The sequence below is a fragment of the Mytilus galloprovincialis genome, chromosome 3, assembly GCF_965363235.1.
Source record: "Mytilus galloprovincialis chromosome 3, xbMytGall1.hap1.1, whole genome shotgun sequence".
Lineage (NCBI taxonomy): Eukaryota > Metazoa > Mollusca > Bivalvia > Mytilida > Mytilidae > Mytilus > Mytilus galloprovincialis.
Window position 1 is genome coordinate 17,853,769 of NC_134840.1, and position 21,431 is coordinate 17,875,199.

Sequence of the window (21,431 nt, forward strand, 5' to 3'; positions counted from 1 at the left end):
TTATTCAACATTCTCCAATGATTAAAAGTCACATATGGGTCTTTAACAATAACCAAAACATATTTTTTTTCCTAAAAAATTATTCTGATCCCCAATGTTGATGAAAATAAATGTTGTGGTCAAGCAGATAACAACAAAAAAATCTGAATCCAGATTTTCCCAGTACCAAAATATATTTTTGAAAAATTGCTTTAATTTATTTTGACTCCGACAAAAAACCATATCCCCCTTAAAGTTCAATGGTAACACTCTATACTAGATAGCAACCAACAACAACCACTGAAATACAGGCTCACAACTTCTAACAGGCACATACATAATGTGTCAGGGTTAATTATGTTTGTGAGTGTTCAACCATCTCTCTAACCTTGTATAAAAATATAACATCAAATCATAAGAAAAAAAACAGTAAAAATCAGTTGGAAATGGTTGACTAATTAGATTGATACAAAGCGCAAAATTACTAGCATAAAGACAAAAGACACAACCAACTGATAAACATATAATTTTCTTCCAAACTGAAGTATCAAACGGTATACTCCGATGGAATCAGTGGAAAGATGTCATAAACAGTCTGAGAAAAGCAGACAAAAAAACTAGAATTTTATTGTATTAAATATTAACGTTAAACATATTTGTTTTTCATTTATTTTTTTATATAAATAAGGCCGTTAGTTTCCTCGTTTGAATTGTTTTACATTGTCTTCTTGGGGCCTTTTATAGCTGACTATGCGGTAGGGGCTTTGCTCATTGTTGAAGGCTGTACGGTGACCTATAGTTGTTAATGTCTGTGTCATTTTGGTCTCTTGTGGACAGTTGTCTCATTGGCAATCATACCACATCTTCTTTTTTTATATTTTAACCTTTATGTAGCAATATTCCAACAACAGCTGCATATGAAAACAGATAGCTATGGTATTCATGGGCTATAGTTTTACCTTTCATGATTTCCTGAATAGAGGGTCATCTATGGAAGCTGTCTCACAGAGGGTTATTCATGGTACAACAAAGTTCATCTCTTAAAAAATTTTAGACACCATCATAATATGGTTGGACAATATACATTTATTTCCCGTTCCTGAGGGAGATATGAAGATTTGTTCACCCAAGAAGATTCATATTTCACGAGGGCTTTGCCCGAGGGAAATGTGATTTTTCGAGGGTGAACAAATCTTCATATCTCTCGAAGCTTAGGGAAATGAATGTTTTATTCCACTGCCTATGCTTCGTTTACTTACTGAATATACTATATTAATTTGTATACGTTTGTTTTCTTATCTGCTTGTTTTAATAGCTCAACACGGCATAAACAGTGCGGATCAAAAGTAAATTAATAGTCTTTTTATTTTAACGCTTGAATAAATTTAAACACAGTAATGACTTATCTAACGCTATTTTAATTAAACGACTTTCAAAACGGTATGCACATTAACCGCGCGTAACGTCATATTACGAGGTCCCGATCTACAGAGGGGAATATGATGTTCAGAGGGGAATATGATACTCAGAGGGGAATATGAAGTTTTGTTCGACGTCACGTGTGATAGTTTTAACCAATCAAATGTTGATTTCACCATCAAAATCAACATGCAGTGGAATAATATGGAACATTTGAATCACAAATATGATCAACTTTTTGTATACACAATATCATCCTCATTTCCTGGCATGACATCACCTTATGTGATTTTTTTATCAGACATAAACTGCTCATGGATTAGGAACTGTTAATATAATTATGGTTGCAGATGACCCTAGTTCACCATCCAGTTTTGGTAACAGGTTTGGGATCCCGCTAACATGTTTAACCCCGCCACATTCTGTATGAATGTGCCTGTCCAAAGTCAGGAGCATGTAATTCATTGGTTGTCGTTTGTTTAAGTGTTACATATGTGTTTTTGTTAATTTTTGTACATAAATTAGGCTGTTAGTTTTCTGCTTTTGAATTATTTTACATTGTCATTTCTGGGCCTTTTATAGCGGACTATGTGGCATGGGCTTTACTCATTGTTGAAAGCCATATAATGACCTGAAGTTGTTAATTTCTGTGTCATTTGGTCTCTTGTGGAGAGTTGCCTCATTGGCAATCATACTTAAATCTTTTTTTTATATAATGTTTCTCAATGTACAGCTTACTGTGTAGTGTTTTTTTTAATTTATATATGTAGGTTGTCTGTTAATCTTTTTTTTTTGTTTGCATACATGTTATCTTGTTTCCTTGTTCATGATTATCCTCTCTCCTGTATTTAGGCAAAATTGAAAGTCATATTACACAGTGTAAAACATTCATACCAGATTCTAAATCTGCTTTTTAAAAATTTTGGGATGAGGTGATTATTTTTTATTTATTTTAATAGAGAATCAAGGATTAAGTATGTTACTTTGTATGATGTTAAAAACATTATTTATCAACTATGGTAGTAAAACTTCATTAGTATATTTATTCAATGTATATGTACTACAAGTGTTGAGACTAAAAAAATATTGAATCTGAATCTGAATCTATAATAAGTTTAAGATGTCTAAATCATTTGTGGTCTTAGATTCTTCATTTGACATAACAGAATGCTTTTAACAGGTAATTGATTTGATCTAATTTCTATTCAATACTACAGGGCATTTCATAGCTGATTTTATGGTGTTTTTATTTTTAGAGAATTAAGTGTTGGTGAAAGACCAATGATGTTATTTTGTTAAATATATTGGCCTTTTTTACTTTAGGGTTCCCAACCCATAAAGAGCTTTACCAAGCTATTCTTTACCCCGAACCTTACCCTAACCCATACATAAACCTAACACTAGCACTAACCCTAAAACCTAATCCTAACCTAAAACAGCCCCATACCTAACCCTAACCTTAAACAGCCCCATACCTAACCATAACCAAGAATGAACCTTAACTCTGAAGTATAGGGATACTTGAAGTAAAAGAAGGCCAATTCATTCACAACTTTTCTAACCTGTACAGTATGATGCATTGTATATATTTGCACCATCTTGTGTATTATGTTGAAAACCATAAGACAATATCCAAATGCCAATTTTTGTGTGTAGGGTTCTCATTGACATATATACCTCACATCTAATATTCACAATATTTTAATGGGAAATTATAACCATAAGTGTATCGTGGCCAATTGTAAATACATTAGTAGTTAAATCTTTTAATTGGCTTTACATAAAACCAACATTAACTTATAGGTAACATAATAAATAATACAGAAATAAATACTGAAGTAAAAAAAGACACAAAAAGTCATATTGAACAGTGTATAACATTCAATCTTATCTTTTTCACATAAATTATTCCTTTCTCTTTTAAAGAAATAGTGTTTAATACTAACAACATATCATAACAAAATTCTATATTCAATACTTTGTAGCATCATTTGTTCAACCTATAGCCTTGTTTCCCATCATTATGTAATTGTATTTTTCAGAGCTAATTTTTCCATATATTAAAATTGATTTTTAGCACCATCCTATCAGTATCACATGAGAGTACTACTTCAAATTGACCACAACAAGACAGCAACCAAAAAATCCAATGAAATATTGTTTGCTCATAAATCCAACAGTTGATTTTCTAAATGGAATTGTTCAGATGTGTCGTGTCAAGGCTTTTAATAACTGATTATAAGGTATAAGATTTTTTTTCATTTTTGAAGGTCATATATATATGGTGAGCTAAAGTTGTTTATATCACCACCATTTTGACTCTGTTGGATAGTTGTCTCATTGGCAATTATATGACATCTCCTTATTTCTATAGTGTTAATTTGTTTATCAATCATAACATTGGAGGAAGCAAACTTTGTAAGTACATGTGTACCAAGCAAATATTATCCTTTACCGCGAAGAAAATTTTCTTATCACAAAATGATATCATATTACCCTCATTCTAATTTTTATATGTATAGATATATGCATGAACAGACATATACACATTCAAACTGTAAGATATGTTGTTGTTTTCAAGGTTATTGCTATTTGTGACAGACAATTGAAAGAAATGCAAAAAAAGCACTTTATAGTATATTGGACGGATAGTGGTATATTCTTATTTAAATTTGAATGTCGTTAAAAAAAGAAAATTCCGGTAAAGAAATATTTTGTCAGGCTGATAGTAAAACTTACATTCTTTTATATATATTTTTGCATAATAATTATAATTCAAAAAGTGTCATATTTCCATGGGATCAAACTGCTTCTTTTAGTTTCCCGTTAACAGAATATACTAATGGCTAATACCATTGCTGAACGAAATTGATCCCTCTTTCTATTAAATGAAATAAGAAGATAATTTGAGTGAACTTTATTTCCTTCTAAATGAGCAATGGTGGGAAATTCAAAACGTGATATATTTTTGAAATGAACAAAATTTGCTTCTTCAAAAATGTATTAGAAAAAAAATCTAGAATCTTATTTTGGTAAAAATGTCACATCCAACTTTCAACTTTCTTGTTATCAAATATATATTGAAAAAAAAACCTAAGTTAATGTTGTTCTTCTCCTGATTTGTACATCTACAGAATTAAGTCATTTTCAGCAAAATACTTTATTATAAGTATTTCTGTGGATAAAACATTGAAAAACTTGAAAAAGCAAGCTATGTTATAATGCTGTAAACATGGTAAATTATGCCTAAATTTCGAGTTATGTTTTCCAAATTTGTATTTATAATTTGTAATATTTTTTTTATAATTTAATTTGCTATCAAACGAATCAAGGTAATAAGTAATTAATATTATCCTGTTTACGTAATTAACAATGAGTGATTAAGCTATGTTGCTAACATGAAAATGAAAGAAAGCAGCAAAAACACTTTAAACTGTACATTTCATGCACAGAAATGATATTTTTCATGTAGACACTTCTATAAATCATATATTCTGTAAAAACTTGATCACAGATTAGAAATGGAATGTATATAAATACTGATATATATCATCACCTATTGAGAGGTGTAACTGTTCGTGATTTACTACTTGATGGCCTCTCCGAATCAGGAGGCCTAGGGGTTATACATTCCCCATCTATAGACATAATCTCTATAGAGTCTTGGTGTTTAGAATTATAAATATTAGTCCGCACAGAAGAAGCAGAACTTCTACCACTTTGAGCACTTGAGACTCTACTGTAATCCTGATAGACAAGACTACCAGATCGATTAATTTCTGGTAAAAATGGAGTTTTAGAATCACTATTTACTAAATCACTTCTCTCTAAACTAAAACTATCACTTTTTAGCACTTGATTCTTCCTTTGAAAAAAAGGTTCATTCATTGAATACACAGGTTCTACATTTTCTTTTGGATAATTTTCACTAGGAACCCATTCTTGATAAATGTCTGTTTCTGACCCATTAGTTTCTTCTACTGTTCTGGAACTGTATTCTTGTATTGAATCAGTTTGTTGACTAGGTTCATTAGAAGGACGTTCTGTATATGGACGGTCTGTTTGACTATTGTCATTTTCATTGTCTTCATTTTCAATATTCATTAAAAGTTCTTGTATTTTTTTCCATCTTTCTGATCGAGCACTTTCAGCCTGTTCAGACAGAACACCTGATATTTCGTTACTTAATTCAACATCATTATACATTTCATTATCCTCTCTTATCTTCCTCCATCGTTCAACCCGAGAAGAAACATCCTCAACGAAAGTTTTTTCAATTTCATCATCTGAAAAAAAGGAAATATTCGAAATCAATTTAGTTATGACATAAATAGAATTGGATTTTCTTCTACTACATTGCAATTTTGTTCTAAAACAATCTAACATGCTTAACCCCGCCACATTATGTATGTATGTGCCTGTCCCAAGTCAGGAGCCTGTAATTCAGTGCTTGTTGTTTGTTTATGTGTAACATATTTGTTTTTCGTTCATTTTTTTTATAAAAATAAGGTCATTAGTTTTCTTGTTTGAATTGTTTTACATTGTCATTTTGGGGCCTTTTATAGCTATGCGGTATGTGCTTTGCTCATTGTTGAAGGCCGTACGGTGACCTATAGTTGTTAATTTCTGTGTCATTTTGGTCTCTTGTGGATAGTTGTCTCATTGGCAATCATACCACATCTTCTTTTTTATAATAACATTTTAAATTAAACTTATATTTTGCATTTTTGTACAGGTCTTTTGTCAGCTGTAAAATTTTTAAGTGTAATTTCCACCTATTGTATATGCAAGCTTATATCTACTTCTCAGGAATAATTATGACTCATGACATCATAAATTTCTTAAATTACAAAAAGATAGAAACATAATTGAATTTTACATGGAATAAGAAATGATTAACATTCTTAGTAATTGGAGAAATGGAATTTCATTTTTGAACTAACCATTTTCATCCTCCTCTCTTAGTGTAGACAGTCTTGAAGGAAGGGCTGTATGTGCATCAGTCAACAATTTATGTAAAACATCTTCCGATAGTTTAGGTGGATTTTCCATCAGCATTTCCCTGCAAGACTTAGGTGTTCTATAATAAAACATGTAACAATGTAAAGAAAAAGAAGACATATTAAACTTTTATTATTTTGAGTTTTCTAATTGCATATTCAATGAGGTACCCCTAATTGCTGTTACATGACTATTAGACTGCCAACTTTCAAAATCACAACTGTGGATTTAGAGAAGAGGACCTACTCATACTCTTATACATGTCTTTAAAGCTTTAATCTGATACTATGGTTTTCAAAGAGTAAATATGTGCCAACAAGTCATTTTAATACAATTCTGTAGAAAGCCTTTTTGGGGGAATTCAGTTTATAGAATAGAGTATTTCAATGGTCAGGTCAACAGACTGAACACCTCTCTTAAGGGAAATCCCCCATTAATCTTAATTTGGAAGGTCTGAATTCTGTAATGTTTTTCCAACCAATCGAATGTTATAATCTAAGAACACTCCTAGTTCCCGATCATCAATAGCTATTTTATAGGCTACGTTCAACTAAACAATAATTGACTAACAAGAGTGCACACGCTGAAATGTCTCGCCTTCTATATTAATCATTGATATTATGTTGATAGTCCTAAGTATAAAGCTTTATTACAACTGTCTCATTAACTTAACATTAACCAAAATAACTAAACAAAGACCAATGAACCATGAAAATGAGGTCAAGGTCAGATGAACCATGCCAGGCAGACATGTACAGCTAACAATGCTTCTATACAACATATATAGTTGACCTATTACTTATAGTTTAAGAAAAATTGACCAAAACACAAAAAATTAACACTGTGCAATGAACCGTGAAAATGAGGTCATGGTCAAAAGAAACCTGCCCTACTGACATAAAGATCATAAAATATTTCCATTCACCAAATATAGTTGACCTATGGCATACAGTATTAGATAAATAGACCAAAACTCAAAAACTTAACTTTGACCACTGAACCATGAAAATGAGGTCAAGGTCACATGACATCTGCCCGCTAGACATGTACACCTTACAATCATTCCATACAACAAATATAGTAGACCTATTGCATATAGTATGAAAAAAACAGACCAAAACACAAAAATTTAACTATAACCACTGAACCATGAAAATGAGGTCAAGGTCACATGACATCTGCCCGCTAGACATGTACACATTACAATCATTCCATACAACAAATATAGTAGACCTATTGCATATAGTATGAAAAAAACAGACCAAAACACAAAAATTTAACTATAACCACTGAACGATGAAAATGAGGTCAAGGTCAGATGACACCTGCCAGTTGGACATGTACACCTTACAGTCCTTCCATACACCGAATATACAAGCCCTATTGCTTATAGTATCTGAGATACGGACTTGACCACCAAAACTTAACCTTGTTTACTGATCCATGAAATGAGGTCGAGGTCAAGTGAAAACTGTCTGACAGACATGAGGACCTTGCAAGGTACGCACATATCAAATATAGTTATCCTATTACTTATAATAAGAGAGAATTCAACATTACAAAAAATCTGAACTTTTTTTTCAAGTGGTCACTGAACCATGAAAATGAGGTCAAGGACATTGGACATGTGACTGACGGAAACTTCGTAACATGAGGCATCTATATACAAAGTATGAAGCATCCATGTCTTCCACCTTCTAAAATATAAAGCTTTTAAGAAGTTAGCTAACACCGCCGCCGTAGCCGCCGCCGCCGCCGGATCACTATCCCTATGTCGAGCTTTCTGCAACAAAAGTTGCAGGCTCGACAAAAATCGGTCTGACAGTACAAGTTACTGTACGATGCCAAATTCTAATGGATTAAGTATGTCATACACAGTCTAGGTAAAGCATGACCTTTATAAGTATCCACAGAATGAATGATCATAAGAGTTAAGAACTCGATAGCAAAATGCTAACTTGTGTATGATGGAAATAAAATCCATGTTAGTACATTTATTGATAAAGACAGTTATCAAAAGATCTTCTAAATACACTTTATCTGGCAACAATTTCCTGTTCGATAACATTTCTTTTAAAACTTGGGGAGGCTGCTCAGATGGCTTTAATGATCATGATGAGAGCACAAAAACTATTACTCAAATAGTTTTCTTCATTATTCTTCTTTGCACAAACTGACATCAAATTAAGGAAAACCATAGCTTGATGAATGTCTGCAAAAACGTTCTTAGTACTAAAAAAACTTCGGAACAAAGTATTACAAATTATCTCCAATCTTAGAGATAGAGAAGTGCTTACCTGGGTGTAGATTCAGAAGAGTTACACAATGTGGATTCTGAATCAGCTTCTGATACTCTAGAAGATAAGTCAGAATATGATGTCCTAGATATTGACCTAGCACATTGATCTAACAAGTTATTTAGTTGAGACCTTGGTAAAACCCCTGAAATCTCTGACAACTGCAAATATAAAGGAGTAAAAAATCAAAATAATTTAATTCATACTATTTCAATATATATATGCACTAAAAAATTATACCATTTCATATTTCACAAGACATTATATGTTATTCAGGTCTCAGACAGGGTATATACTGTGACATTCCCAACTTAGAGTTTATATCCCCTGAGCCGAAGGCATAGGGGATATAAGCCCTAAGCCGGGAATGTCACAGTATATACCCTTTCTGAGACCTGAATTACACATATATTACGGATTACCCCTGATTTAATGTTATTTTCCAGTGCAGGTATTTGTTGACAACACATATATATTGAAAAACCCAACCTGATATGTTCGGCATACGTGAGGGATTTTCTAATTTGCTGTGAACATAATTTTATCGTGTATGTAATAATCTATAATAACACTTTTAACATTAAATTAAAGTATGTAAATTGCTTGATTTTGTATCAAAAATGTATTATTGACTGAAGCACGTCATTATTTTCCCTCTGTGAGCCTCTGACAGTCTGATAGCTTATGACTACGTCATAGTAACCAGTGTTATGATGACGTTTTTGAGGTTCCAATTGGGGATAAAAACGTCGTATATACCCTGGCAGTTTCCTGAATATATACTGACATCTTTGTGTTGTTATCCAATCACAAACCTCGACACATTTGTAATCCATAATATAATTTGCTATCCAGTTATTCCATAATGTCATTGAGATTATTTTTAACTAGGAGATACTTAAATTTCAATTTAAATTGTAAGAACATTGATTATATAATTTGATTAAGAATTTTTGTAAATATATAGTATTATATGCATTATCTAGTGGTCTTGAAAAGTTCAGCAACAGAAAATTTATTGTTCATGTTAATATGTTGAAAAGAATATTTCAAAATAAAGGTAATCTATTTTCTGTGTAAAGTGACAAATGTGTGTATTGTATTTTATAGAAGATGATTTAAATTTTATTACCAATAAATATGTGTCCTCTAAAACCTTCATTATAAATAAGCCTCTGTCTCAAATTTCAATCGAGAAACTATACATCTGAATCCACATTATGTGGATGTAACTATATAGCCTCAACAATGAGCAAAACCAATATGTAGTATATCATATATAACAATATTTCCGTTTGCTCTATATCATAAAGATTTCTGTTGCTGATTTTTAGTTACATATGTATGAAGAAAATGTCTAATTGGAAATTATCAATAAAATCATAATGTTTGGCTTTCTGTTCTCAACTTTTGACCTGATAATATTGATATAGATTATCCGGTTTCTACACATTGATATCATAAAATATCAGCAGCAAGCCACAATGTGAAGCTTTTTGGCAAGTGAGTGCAGTTAATTCTTCTACTCCTGGTTGTTTTCCCCACCCTTAAGTCAGTTTTACGCTTGATAACGTCTCCTCACACATTGTGACGTCGCTGATAACTTCTCAGCAGACATTGTGATGTTGCCTAATAAAGACTGCTCTCGTCTCAAAGCTGTGCTTTATAGAGCTACTGAGCAAGGTGATATAGGCGTAGAGAAGGACAATAATACCATTATAGCATCTCCTGTATAACTTTTTTAAAGTTTACCAACAACTAACAACTTAACCTTAAAGTTCTGATATTTAAATTCAGTCCCAAGTAGTCTAATCTAGTTACCACTTACCTCATCTTCATCTCGATTACTCAAATTAGATAATTGTTCATCTACATCAAATAGCCTCTCTCTCAGTTCTCGCTGATCTTTATACTCTAATAAAGCTTTCTCTCCAAAATGTTCTATGTCCATGTTAGATTTAATTGATACTGGTGTGAATAACTTATACGACTGTGCAATAAAATTGGAAAATCAAATAAGGAAAAAGTACACAACAGTTCATTCAATCTTGTCAGGCTTATTCATTTGTGCATATAAAGAGTTAATTTTTGTTTGTTGAAGCTGCAATTGTTTAGAAATTTGTGAACCTTATTTACAGTGATGTTATCTATATTTTGTGAACCTTATTTACAGTGATGTTATCTATATTTTGTGAACCTTATTTACAGTGATGTTATCTATATTTTGTGAACCTAATTTACAGTGATGTTATCTATATTTTGTGAACCTTATTTACAGTGATGTTATCTATATTTTGTTTGTTTTAGCACTAATTTTGTATTTCATTGAAAATTTCTGTCCATCTAAAAATACATTCTCTCCTGAAAGTTTCAGATTTACAAATTTTAAAAACAACTTTTATCTAAAGTGTGTATGCAGTTATAAAAGAAATGTATATGAGATGCATGTTAAGAAAAACACATTGTTCCAAAGCCAGTAACAACAATGTCAGAGAATCTGAGTGTCAATCATGTCTGTTTTTACCAATTCCACTATAAAAATTTCTAGTGTGACTGTGTCTTTGTTTAGCAAGCAATTATTTTTAGAGTGATTTAACAATTAAAATTCAAATCCATTAGAAATTCTATAGGGAACTGTCTATCAGCAGAATTGTAAATATCTTAACATTTCAATGTAGCATATAAGTGTACATCCTGTAGTTTTTATGTTATTTAAAGGCTTATCAATGTTAATAGAAGGAGTTGAGTTTTTTTTGTATGACACCAATTTGTACACAGACCCTCTACTGTGACACTGTTGATTCACTATCATTCATACAATTTTTCAAGCAATTAGCCAGTATAGGTGAACCACAAATTTAATTGTTCATTGAAGTAAAGTTTTTATGTTAACTTGAATGCCGCCTTTGTTAAAACATACAGTAGTAGATTTAGGAAATGAATGTCTGTTCATAAATGTTGAAGTTTTGGTATTAATTATTGTTTGGTTACTACATGTATTTCAAAGATTTTTCATTCATTTCTCTTTTTAAATTCATGCATTTCAAATTAATTTCTGAAGCATGCATCTGTTCATTGCACGATGAGACCATCAAAATGATAAAAAAAAACATGTAGTGATGTGTTCATATATGAAGTGTAAGTACATTGCCAAATAAGAAGCAATAAACTGCTGTATAAACCAACCTGAGGTGTAGAAGGTGTATGCATGACAGATTCAAAATCTTCTGGTGGCATTATTTCCTTCAGTCTACTTTCAATATTTCTTAAAGATTTCTGGTCATCGTCATCTGGAACAAATCCTTCACCAGAATGTACTGCTAACTCAAATCTGGGAATTCTAAACTCCTGTGAATGAAGCATACATACTATGGATCTCGTATCTCTATAGTTTATCAATTTCTTAAGTCTTTTTCTATTTTGTTTTCCTTTTAATTTCTATTTTTCTTTTCAAAGTTATACTTGTATGAAGTTCATGTTACTGTTTTATAATTTTAAAGGCTAAAGCCATACAAAGTTCCATTGAGAGAACTTTTTTTACATCTATAAAACTCACAATAATAGTACAAAAAGAAAGACAAAACCAAATTAAAAATCTTTATTAACAATAAAGATTGCACACAATTCAAACTTTTAACAATTATGTAAATTGAACATATAAAACAATTTCGAGATAATGTAAAATGAGTGTTCAAATCTCACGATTTCCAGGCAATATAAGCATGTTTATAACGTACATCAACATTTTCATCCTCTGTAATCTCTGGTAGTTGGTCAAGGTCAGTTAAAAGAGACTCAACACGATCTTTCTCTTCTTGGGTCATTGGTATTGGGTTTTCTGCATCTGCAGCAAGCTACAAAATTATATCAAGATTATATTGAAGAAATAATTTAAATTCAGACTATTTGAATCATAATCAGTAACTTATTATGTAAAGATTAATTCATGAAATAGAATACTTGGAGATTTTTGAAAATTAATAAAATATGGTCAATTAATTTATTTCCTCCTTAGTAGATATGACTATAGGTACAAGTTATTAAAATTAGAACTGTCCATTAAGTCATTTACATCTTATAATACATTTGGATTCATTGTAATGATTGTGTATCACAACAAGCCCAACTAGTGGTAAAGGTTTGTACTTTTCCCCATTTTCTTTTGATTGACATCCTCAGAATACTGTTCAGTCTTAATAGCCTGAATAGCCCAAATCTAAGCATTGTAACAGAACTAAAACAAAGAAAATATTTAAAAAAAAAATCAAAACAGTACATTTACAATTCCAACCACCGGAATCCTCCTTGATCAGCTAGCAGTTTCCAACGAATAGTATAGAAAAGAAAGTAAACTATTCCATCGATTAGTTTGCAATGACCTCTGCAGTGTTTCCAATTTGTAACATTTTGAATATTGGAGAGATTTTCGTATATTTGTACATGTTTTTTTGTGTGTATAATTTTTACATACTATATTTTGTATCAAACCAATAAAAAATCAATTCTGTGAATTATTCATTTAAAATAATACAAGCAGCTAAGCATTTAAATAAAATGTTAGCTTTAATTTCTGAAAATTATACCTCTTTGTTTCTTTTAATAAAATCTTTCTTCTTTTTATGCTTCTTTGATCCTTTCGTGCTGCCATTCATAGATGTAGTATCACTTGCTGACATAGTATCTCTGTCTGTACTCTTAGCTGACTGAGAAGTCTCACTTCTACTCGAATTTCCTGTCAAATTAAAAATGGAGTCATAAAACAAGGTTTTCATTCATATAATAGACAGATTTAAAAGTTGTTTTCTACTTGAAATTTTAATTTATAGCAGTCAAAGAAAAAATATGATGAGTTAATGACAAAATCAATTACATACTTTATATGAGGTTAATATATGTATCATTAAATACTCAATTTAAATTATTTGTGTTAAGAAGTTAACAGTTATACATACAAACCTTTAGACTTAGCACCTCCACTTTTCAGATTTGGATAATCCTGTTCATTTAGTTGTGTGGCAAACACTGGCTCATCTGGAAGATCTGATAACTTAATGCCTACAATATGATATATAACTTATCAGTATTTTCAGTGGTTACATTTTTGACAGACTTGTACATTTTCAACTTTCCTTTTGCCTGTCATTTTGTTATCGATGTATAATTCCTTTCAATAAATCATTTTATATTCTAAAGTCATGGGAGGCTGATTTGTACCTGCTTAATAGATTTTTTAGTAAATAATACATGATTGTTGAAAGTAATGAAGATAGTGCCAATCAAGCTGTACATTGCTCTCATTACAAGCAGTGTTTGGAACAACTTTGCCTTCTTTATTCAGAAAAAGATGGGACTACAATTTTGAAATCAATATGTGCATTTGTAACTTAAGTTAAAGTGAAAAAAACAGCTGCATGCTTCACTTATCTTGAAAGTGTGCATTATGAAGGTTTAAGTACACGTATCACATAAAATAACAATATCAATGATCAATGTGAATGAGGTCAAGGTCAGATGAACACTGCCAGACTGATATGTACACCCTAAAATCATTCCGTACACAAAATATAGTTGACCTACTTCTAACAGTATCTGAGAAACAAACCTAATCATTAACTTTAACCATGATTACTGATCCATGAAATTAGATCCAGTCATGTGAACCCTATCAGGCAGACTTGTAGACCTTACAAGAAACCCATATATACTAAAAATAGTTATGATAACTAAATTTTGTATTGATAATCCTATTACTCATAATAACTGAGAAATTTACATAAATACAAAACTGACCTTTTTTCAAGCAGCCACTTAACCATGAAGATGAGTTCAAGGACAACTGACATATGACAAACTGAAGCATACTGCATCTGTATACCTTGCAACCAGATTTGAAACAAATTTGAAATTTTGAAAGGGAAATCAAAGATTCATACTGTGTATTTCCAAGTCCCCACAAAATATCATGCAATTTGAAAGAATTTTGTGTGTATTTCCTTTTTTCCAATAATATCAGGTGTTGAAACAATACATGCAAACAATTACGACAGTTTGTTATCAGACATGCAGGACATGGTGATTTAACTAACCTGCAATATAACCTAAAATCAAAATACCACAGTAATGTACAAAACATACATATTCTTTCTCTTAGACTTATTCAGTTGATTTTTCTAAACTAACTGAATATGAAGACATATTTCCACCCATAATCCTTGCCCTTTCATACATATGTAGGACTCTAAAGTGCGATGGTCACGCTAAAGTGCGATAGTCTACGCTAAAGTACGCTGGTGTCTAACGCTAAAGTGCGATGGTTGCTTTTTTGTTAAATTACTATGGTATACATCAAGCTAAATTGCGATGGACCAATAGAATAAGGTTCTAGGGATTTTAAAAAGTTTAAAGAACATTCAATTTAAGTATAGTCCTTTATCAAATATGTGACAGGCATTATAATCTACTGGTAGGATTCAATGATCGTTTCTTTATTTAAAAGTCCTAAGACCGACCATGTAAATTGATTTCCAAAAAAGTAATTTGAGTGTCATAAAATACTATATTTATTGTTAATGAATTTTTAACGTATTAAATATTGCGGTAATTGGCGTAGCTTGTTGTTCACACACTATATCACTATTGGGAACACCTCCCCTTACAGTTGCCATTGTAAATAATTACAAATACAAAATTCTATTATTGTCCGAATATGTAACATTTATTTGTTTATGCATTAATTCAAATGAGAGAAAGATGATGTTCGCCGAGCTTAATTTCTCCTTTTCTGTAGAGACTACACATCCATGTTATATTTGCCCACAATGTACCAGGTAATGTTTTAGCCGACAATTTATAATTTACGCATGAAAACATGTATCTTTATTTTGCCGACGTTACTTTTCAATAAAAGTGACAACATTTTAATGGTGACCGCAAAGTAAACTGCAACATAAACAGTGATTCAAATGTATCCGTTCGCTTTCAATAAAAACAGGTTACTATTTTGTATCTAAACAGTAAAATGGTCGACTGCTGTGCAGGATACAAGTTCTTCTTCCAGCTACCGAAAAAATTACATTTGCTTCAGACGACAAAGAATGGTTAGGTTTAAGTCATTGATATTTTGTTTAAAAATTGTTAATCAAATGTTTGCAATTTATCTTGCTGCGTGTTCATTTTTAGTTTGTTTAAACAACTGTTAACGTCATAATCAAACTACATTTTGTATGTCTATACTTTCCCGGACCATCGCACTTTAGCGTGAGACACAAGCGTACTTTAGCGTAAACCATCACTTTAGCGTGACCATCGCACTTTAGCGTCCCCATCGCACTTTAGAGTTCTACATATATATTCATCATAAATATTTTATCACTTGTATATTTTGATGTGTTTGTCTAAATTCTTCTTTTTTTGGGGAGAGGGGGTAAATAAAGAGTCATTCTTTTAATAAATGTAGATAGATTTTAGTCTGTACCAAGAATACAGTTACTGCTACTATTTATTCATTATGTTACAGAAACATTTAATACCTTCATTGTGACTAGGTGGCAGTGTTAGAGCCAGAAATTTCTCTGTGTTTAACTTGACATCATGATTCTGTTGGTTGATACCTTCTAACTCAGACTTTATCCTGAAATATACAAACATTCTCGTAACTATCTTCACCTAAGTGGTAGTACCAATAACCATGCCAGTATTTGATGAATTGGCACCAAGAACCCATTGTAAGTAATGTACACTGATATATTCATTCAACTAAGAGATCCTAATTTTATCTATTTTTCTTGTTACATGTAACTAAGGATGCAGTCTATCACAGAAATTTTTTTACCGGTTTCTTGTTTTTAAATGATAATGGATCAGTCGATCTTACAGATTGTATTTTACTATGGGAAATTTGTAGGACAAAGAAAAATATTAATTCATTAATGTGAATATAAGACAAACATGTGTGTGTAAGCAACCAAAATTTTTCACCAGATAGTGAGATACAATGACTGGTATTTTAAATTGACTGGAGATAAATGTTGCTTTAGAGTTTAATGCTTAAATATTGTGAGTTTTGGTTCAGTGGGTAGTCTAATTTTCTAAGTATTTTGTGCATACCAAGCTTTATTCTTATTTACCTCCTTTCCAATATCATTCTATCCTTTTTAACTTCTCTCTCTCGTTTTATCTTTTTGGACAGAATTCTGTCCAACTTTCTCATTTTCAAAATGGCTTCTTTCATTTTAGGATCCATGTCTTCTTGACCTGTATCCCTGTCTGACTCTTCTGCCCTAGAACTACCTGCTTCTAAGGCTGCCACCTTGGCTTGGTACAATTCCAATTCAGATTTCATTTCCCCTCGGATCTGTTTTTGAATCTCATCCTTTATTTCTTTCATTATTTCTTTTTCTTCATCACTGTCCACATCAATACCATCTTCTACAATTCATCAAATATAATCATCATCATTTTTCAAAGAACAATATTTACCCTAATAATAATATGTGGTTGAAATCAAAAATATGTAAAGAAAATTAATGTGTTGGAATATACATTATTTTGACAGAGAGCATCATCCTATTTACTAAAATCAATACATAAACTTCACTTCTGATATAACAGGTAAAAACTGCTCTACTGCTCACTAAAGATACCCAGGCTTTAAGTAAATGTTTCTCAGCTACAATTGTATTGATGGGCGACATCTCTGAGTTTGAAAGACCATTGATTATCTGTTTATCGCTATTTGGCCTATGACCTTGTTGATTTTTACAATGACAATGGCACGTATGCATGCGCATTTTGTTACTAACTATAATTTATTTTATCCCCCAAAAAATAGCAATAAATGAAAACTGAATTACAAAACAGATCAAAGGAAAAATACCCCAAATAGCAATAATATTACATTACCATAAGGTAGAAGTCCTCCATGCTGCTTGTCATTGTCACTTCCCTCAGCACCGCTTAAACCTTGTAAGTTTATGGACAGTTCATCAGGTAATTTTTCCTTTTTCACTTCCTGGTTCATCAACATAGGGTCGTCTTCCCATTCTGATGATTCATCAGACATTTCAAAATTATGTGAATGTGATTTGTTTGTATCCAGTGATTCAAGATTTAAATGAAGATCCATGTCCTGGAAAAGAAAATTTAAAAATCAGCACAAACATTTCATTTTCAAATCTGTATGTGTGCTTGGATGGAGAGTTGTCTCATTGGCACTCATACCACATCTTCTTATAATCTTTCTTTATCTGGTTCATTTTGAAAAGAATAAACAAGTATATCTATCTATAACTGGTTTTATTTTGTTAGTACATGTATCTATTGGGACCTTATCATTGAAGAAAAGAATGATGACCCAACATGCTTGTTTTTTTTGTGCTTTTCGTCCACATTTAACCCCATTTAAAAGGCCTTTTAAATATGGAATAAAAAAGTGGAGTTACAATTTAAACTTACTTCTAAATCTGGATTATCACTATGGCCATTCATCTTTTAATTTTTATGTTAATTCTTCAATAAACCTTCTCTGATTTAAACTCACACTATTGTAATTGAATATAACATAATTCAGTCACTGAACCTAAAATTATAATATATGTATTTAATATATACTGAATATAATAATATATATGTGAATAAGTTAATTACTACATCTTAGCATAAAAAAACACCAATTGGTTCAACAGTATGGGAAAACTCTTTGATTTGTCTATTAAAATTGTAAAATATCTCTAAACATGCTAAATGTATACAGCTCTTATCATTTCACAAAATATCAGTGGATTTATCAGTAAAATACAGTAATTAATATTATGACACAATTTGTTTCTCACATTTTATCATTAAAACAAGTGAAATGCAATATGTACGGTAAATAAATATCGGACCATACAAAATTACCGGGATAAACTCATCTGGTCATGCATTTGATTTTGTGCATGCCTTAGGGAAATAGCTCATTTAGAATACAGAAAAGTTTTTATACAATGAAATTATTGAAATATAGTTTGGTTTGAATGAAACAGACTGTCAAGAATTGGTAGTAATATATTTTTTCAATTAGATAAAAATTTGACAACCATTTTTATCTGATGATGTGATGTAAAATAGGTTTTCAATTATTATTTTTTTGCATGAGCTCTTCAACTTCAATCACTTTGATGCTTCAGAAAATAACAAAAATAATTTTATTTGATGTACATGTCGAATATGATATGGTCTTGTAATGCGAGATATCCCAAGCTGAGCAGACTAGGGGATTCCACTGTAATCATATGTTGCCTGGTAAAATGTCATACAATTTTATTTTTTACTTTTAAAATTCCAGTGATGAAGAAAAAAATTGCTTATACTTTCATCTATTTTGACAATCCTTTCATTAATTGCCAATACACCTTAAATTGCTATTTGTCCGCCATTACTGAACATCACAAAAGTTCCCTTAAAATTTGACGTCATAATAGAAAATATCTGATGCCACAATGGAAAAGGGATTGTTGTATGACATCAAAACTTCAAGCGGGACAGAATGAGATTCTCAGGTCAAGCGGGAATAGCGATAAGGTGTATTTGTAACAGACACTATGTTCCGTCAGTTACTTTGTTCCGGCGGAACTTTTCAACAAGTTATATGTTCCGATGGAACTTTCCAACTAGTTGTTTTATTCCGAGTGCAGTCAATAGTTCCGGAAAAAAGTAGCTAGTTGAAAAGTCCCGGAACAATGTAACTCGTTGAATAGTTCTGGCGGACCAGAACAACTAGTTAATTCAGACAGAATGTTGCCTTCATAACGGAATAAGTTCTAATTTATTGTTATACATTAATCTGAAATTGAGGATATTCTTAAAACTACACACATGAGGAGGAACTTTTGGGCTAGTTGATAAGTTCCTTTTGACTTTTGTAATCAGTATCTTGGTTCCCCTTTGAAAGGTTCAAATATAATATGTTGCGCTTTTACTTTGTATCAAATTCTCCAAATGAAACTTTGTGACTGGTTGATAAGTTCCGTTGGAACTTTTGGGCTAGTTTGTTAGTTCCGGTTTTGACTAATTTGGCAAAAAGGAACTTTCTAACTAGTTGATATGTTATATTCTGTATTCTGTAGGTGTCGCGGCCGGGTGTCGCTGTTGACACTGGATTGTCTCCCTTGTAATTATTTAAATCTCGCGTGTATTTATATTTCACTCTGGTAAACAACTCACTTGTACTTTAAAATACATACTATTAGGTGGCAACTGTGCTTAACATATTTTTCCAAAAATTAAAAAATATATCTACATTTATTAATTAACATGAAAATTTAAAGGAAAAGAAAGAAAAAAAAAGAAAGAAAAAAAAAAAAAAAGAAAAAAAATCTAACATTACATTAATCAAACCGGCGCGACTCGCAAATAAAGTCACCCAACAATCGCATTAGTGTTTCATTAGAGACGGAGACATTGTCGTTTTTTTTCTATTGACAATAAAAGTTCCAAATAAATATGTAACGATCCTGTGTTGAAGTATATCTCATGTATAAGTTTCTGTCTATCCTCTTCATAATTTTCACAAAATAGTAAATAATGTTCCACAGTTTCTAATTGACCGCATTCACACTTTGGGTCTATATTTTGATTGATTTTGTTTTGATAATTTTTTAGGTAGTATCCGGATCTTAAATTTCTAATAATTTTTGCTGTTTTGTGATCTGGATAATTAAATGTCGATTTATTGCTGACAGTCTGATGAAAGTTATAATAAAATCTTCCTGTATCACTATTATCCCATCTATGTTGCCACTTTTTATTTACTAAAATTCTTGCTGCTGTTTTAATATCTTGTTTAGTTACTGTAATATGGGCTTCTTTCTGAATTTGATTTGCCTCTTTAGCTGCCTCTTTAGCTAGTTTATCAGCTATTTCATTTCCTCTAACATCTGCATGTCCTGGGGTCCAATCAAAATTAATTCTTATTCCATGGTGTTTTTGGATACATTTAATAAGGGAAATAATTTCATGTGAAGTGGATCTGTTATTTTCAATTTTCCAATTTAATGTTAAAATTCCAATTGCTGTTTGACTGTCCGAAAATATTTTTACTTCTTCAATTAATGTTTTGTTAAAAAAATTGATATGTTCCGTTGGGGCTTTTAAAAAAGTCACTTTGATCCGGAGGAACTTTTAAACCAGAGGAAGAACAAAGTAACTAGTTAATAAATTCCTCCGGAACTTTTCGGCTAGTTTGCTCTTTCCAACGTCGGAACAAAAGAGCATTCACATATGCAGGTAAAGGGAAATTCAGGGATTCAAAATAAAGGGATTCAACAGTCCAACAGACCACATCAACCATCAACTCCTTCCTTGTTGTCAAACATGTTATATAGAGAACAATTATATAATAAATTAGAAATAAACTTCTTACTTATTACATTATTGTATAAAACTTAATTAATTACCAGAAATTGCAGATAGTTGACACAATTTCCATGGTGATCATACGAACAAATTATCTAGTTCACTTTAAAACGAAGTACACAGTCAAATAAAGCAAATTTTTCAAAGACAAACAGGTCAATTGAGACGTCACCTAAAAGTTACTGATACAGGATAATTTTTAGAGGTGTAGGTCACATTTCAAGAAAGAATTCTGGACGAATACTAGCTTTTAACATTCATTTTGGTATGTGAAAAAATCAAAACTTCCGGTAACTGACTTCCGATTTCCACAGACGATTCTACTTTTATTGATAGGTCATT

General features: G+C 31.4%; 1 protein-coding gene across 3 annotated transcripts; it reads right to left on the minus strand.

Moving 5' to 3' along the window:
• Nucleotides 1–3,083: 3,083 nt before the first annotated feature.
• LOC143067302 (uncharacterized) lies at nucleotides 3,084–21,384 on the minus strand. 3 transcript variants are annotated; one of them, XM_076240441.1, is made up of 14 exons: nucleotides 21,262–21,384; nucleotides 18,150–18,273; nucleotides 17,598–17,823; nucleotides 16,823–17,123; nucleotides 16,226–16,326; nucleotides 14,783–14,794; nucleotides 13,653–13,751; nucleotides 13,280–13,428; nucleotides 12,434–12,550; nucleotides 11,883–12,044; nucleotides 10,525–10,686; nucleotides 8,697–8,857; nucleotides 6,342–6,478; nucleotides 3,084–5,684 (listed from the first exon to the last, which is right to left on the minus strand). In XM_076240441.1, exons 2-14 carry the CDS (start codon nucleotides 18,180–18,182, stop codon nucleotides 4,951–4,953), a joined length of 2,394 nt encoding a protein of 797 aa, XP_076096556.1. In that variant the 5' UTR covers nucleotides 18,183–18,273; nucleotides 21,262–21,384; the 3' UTR covers nucleotides 3,084–4,950. The 3 variants fall into 3 exon arrangements, with proteins under 3 accessions (XP_076096556.1, XP_076096555.1, XP_076096557.1); XM_076240440.1 differs by having other exon boundaries at nucleotides 21,131–21,377; XM_076240442.1 differs by lacking the exon at nucleotides 14,783–14,794 and having other exon boundaries at nucleotides 21,131–21,377.
• Between the last annotated feature and the right edge of the window lie 47 nt (nucleotides 21,385–21,431).

Bases quoted from the DNA above. Each gene is read 5' to 3' on its own strand.
- LOC143067302 (XM_076240441.1), bottom strand. From the start codon at position 18,182: ATGAATGGCCATAGTGATAATCCAGATTTAGAA. The intron at 13,429-13,652 runs GTTTGTATGTAT...TTAATTTGACAG, and splicing joins TGGAGGTGCTAAGTCTAAAG to GAAATTCGAGTAGAAGTGAG. The intron at 12,045-12,433 runs GTACGTTATAAA...CTTCATTCACAG, and splicing joins CAGAGGATGAAAATGTTGAT to GAGTTTAGAATTCCCAGATT.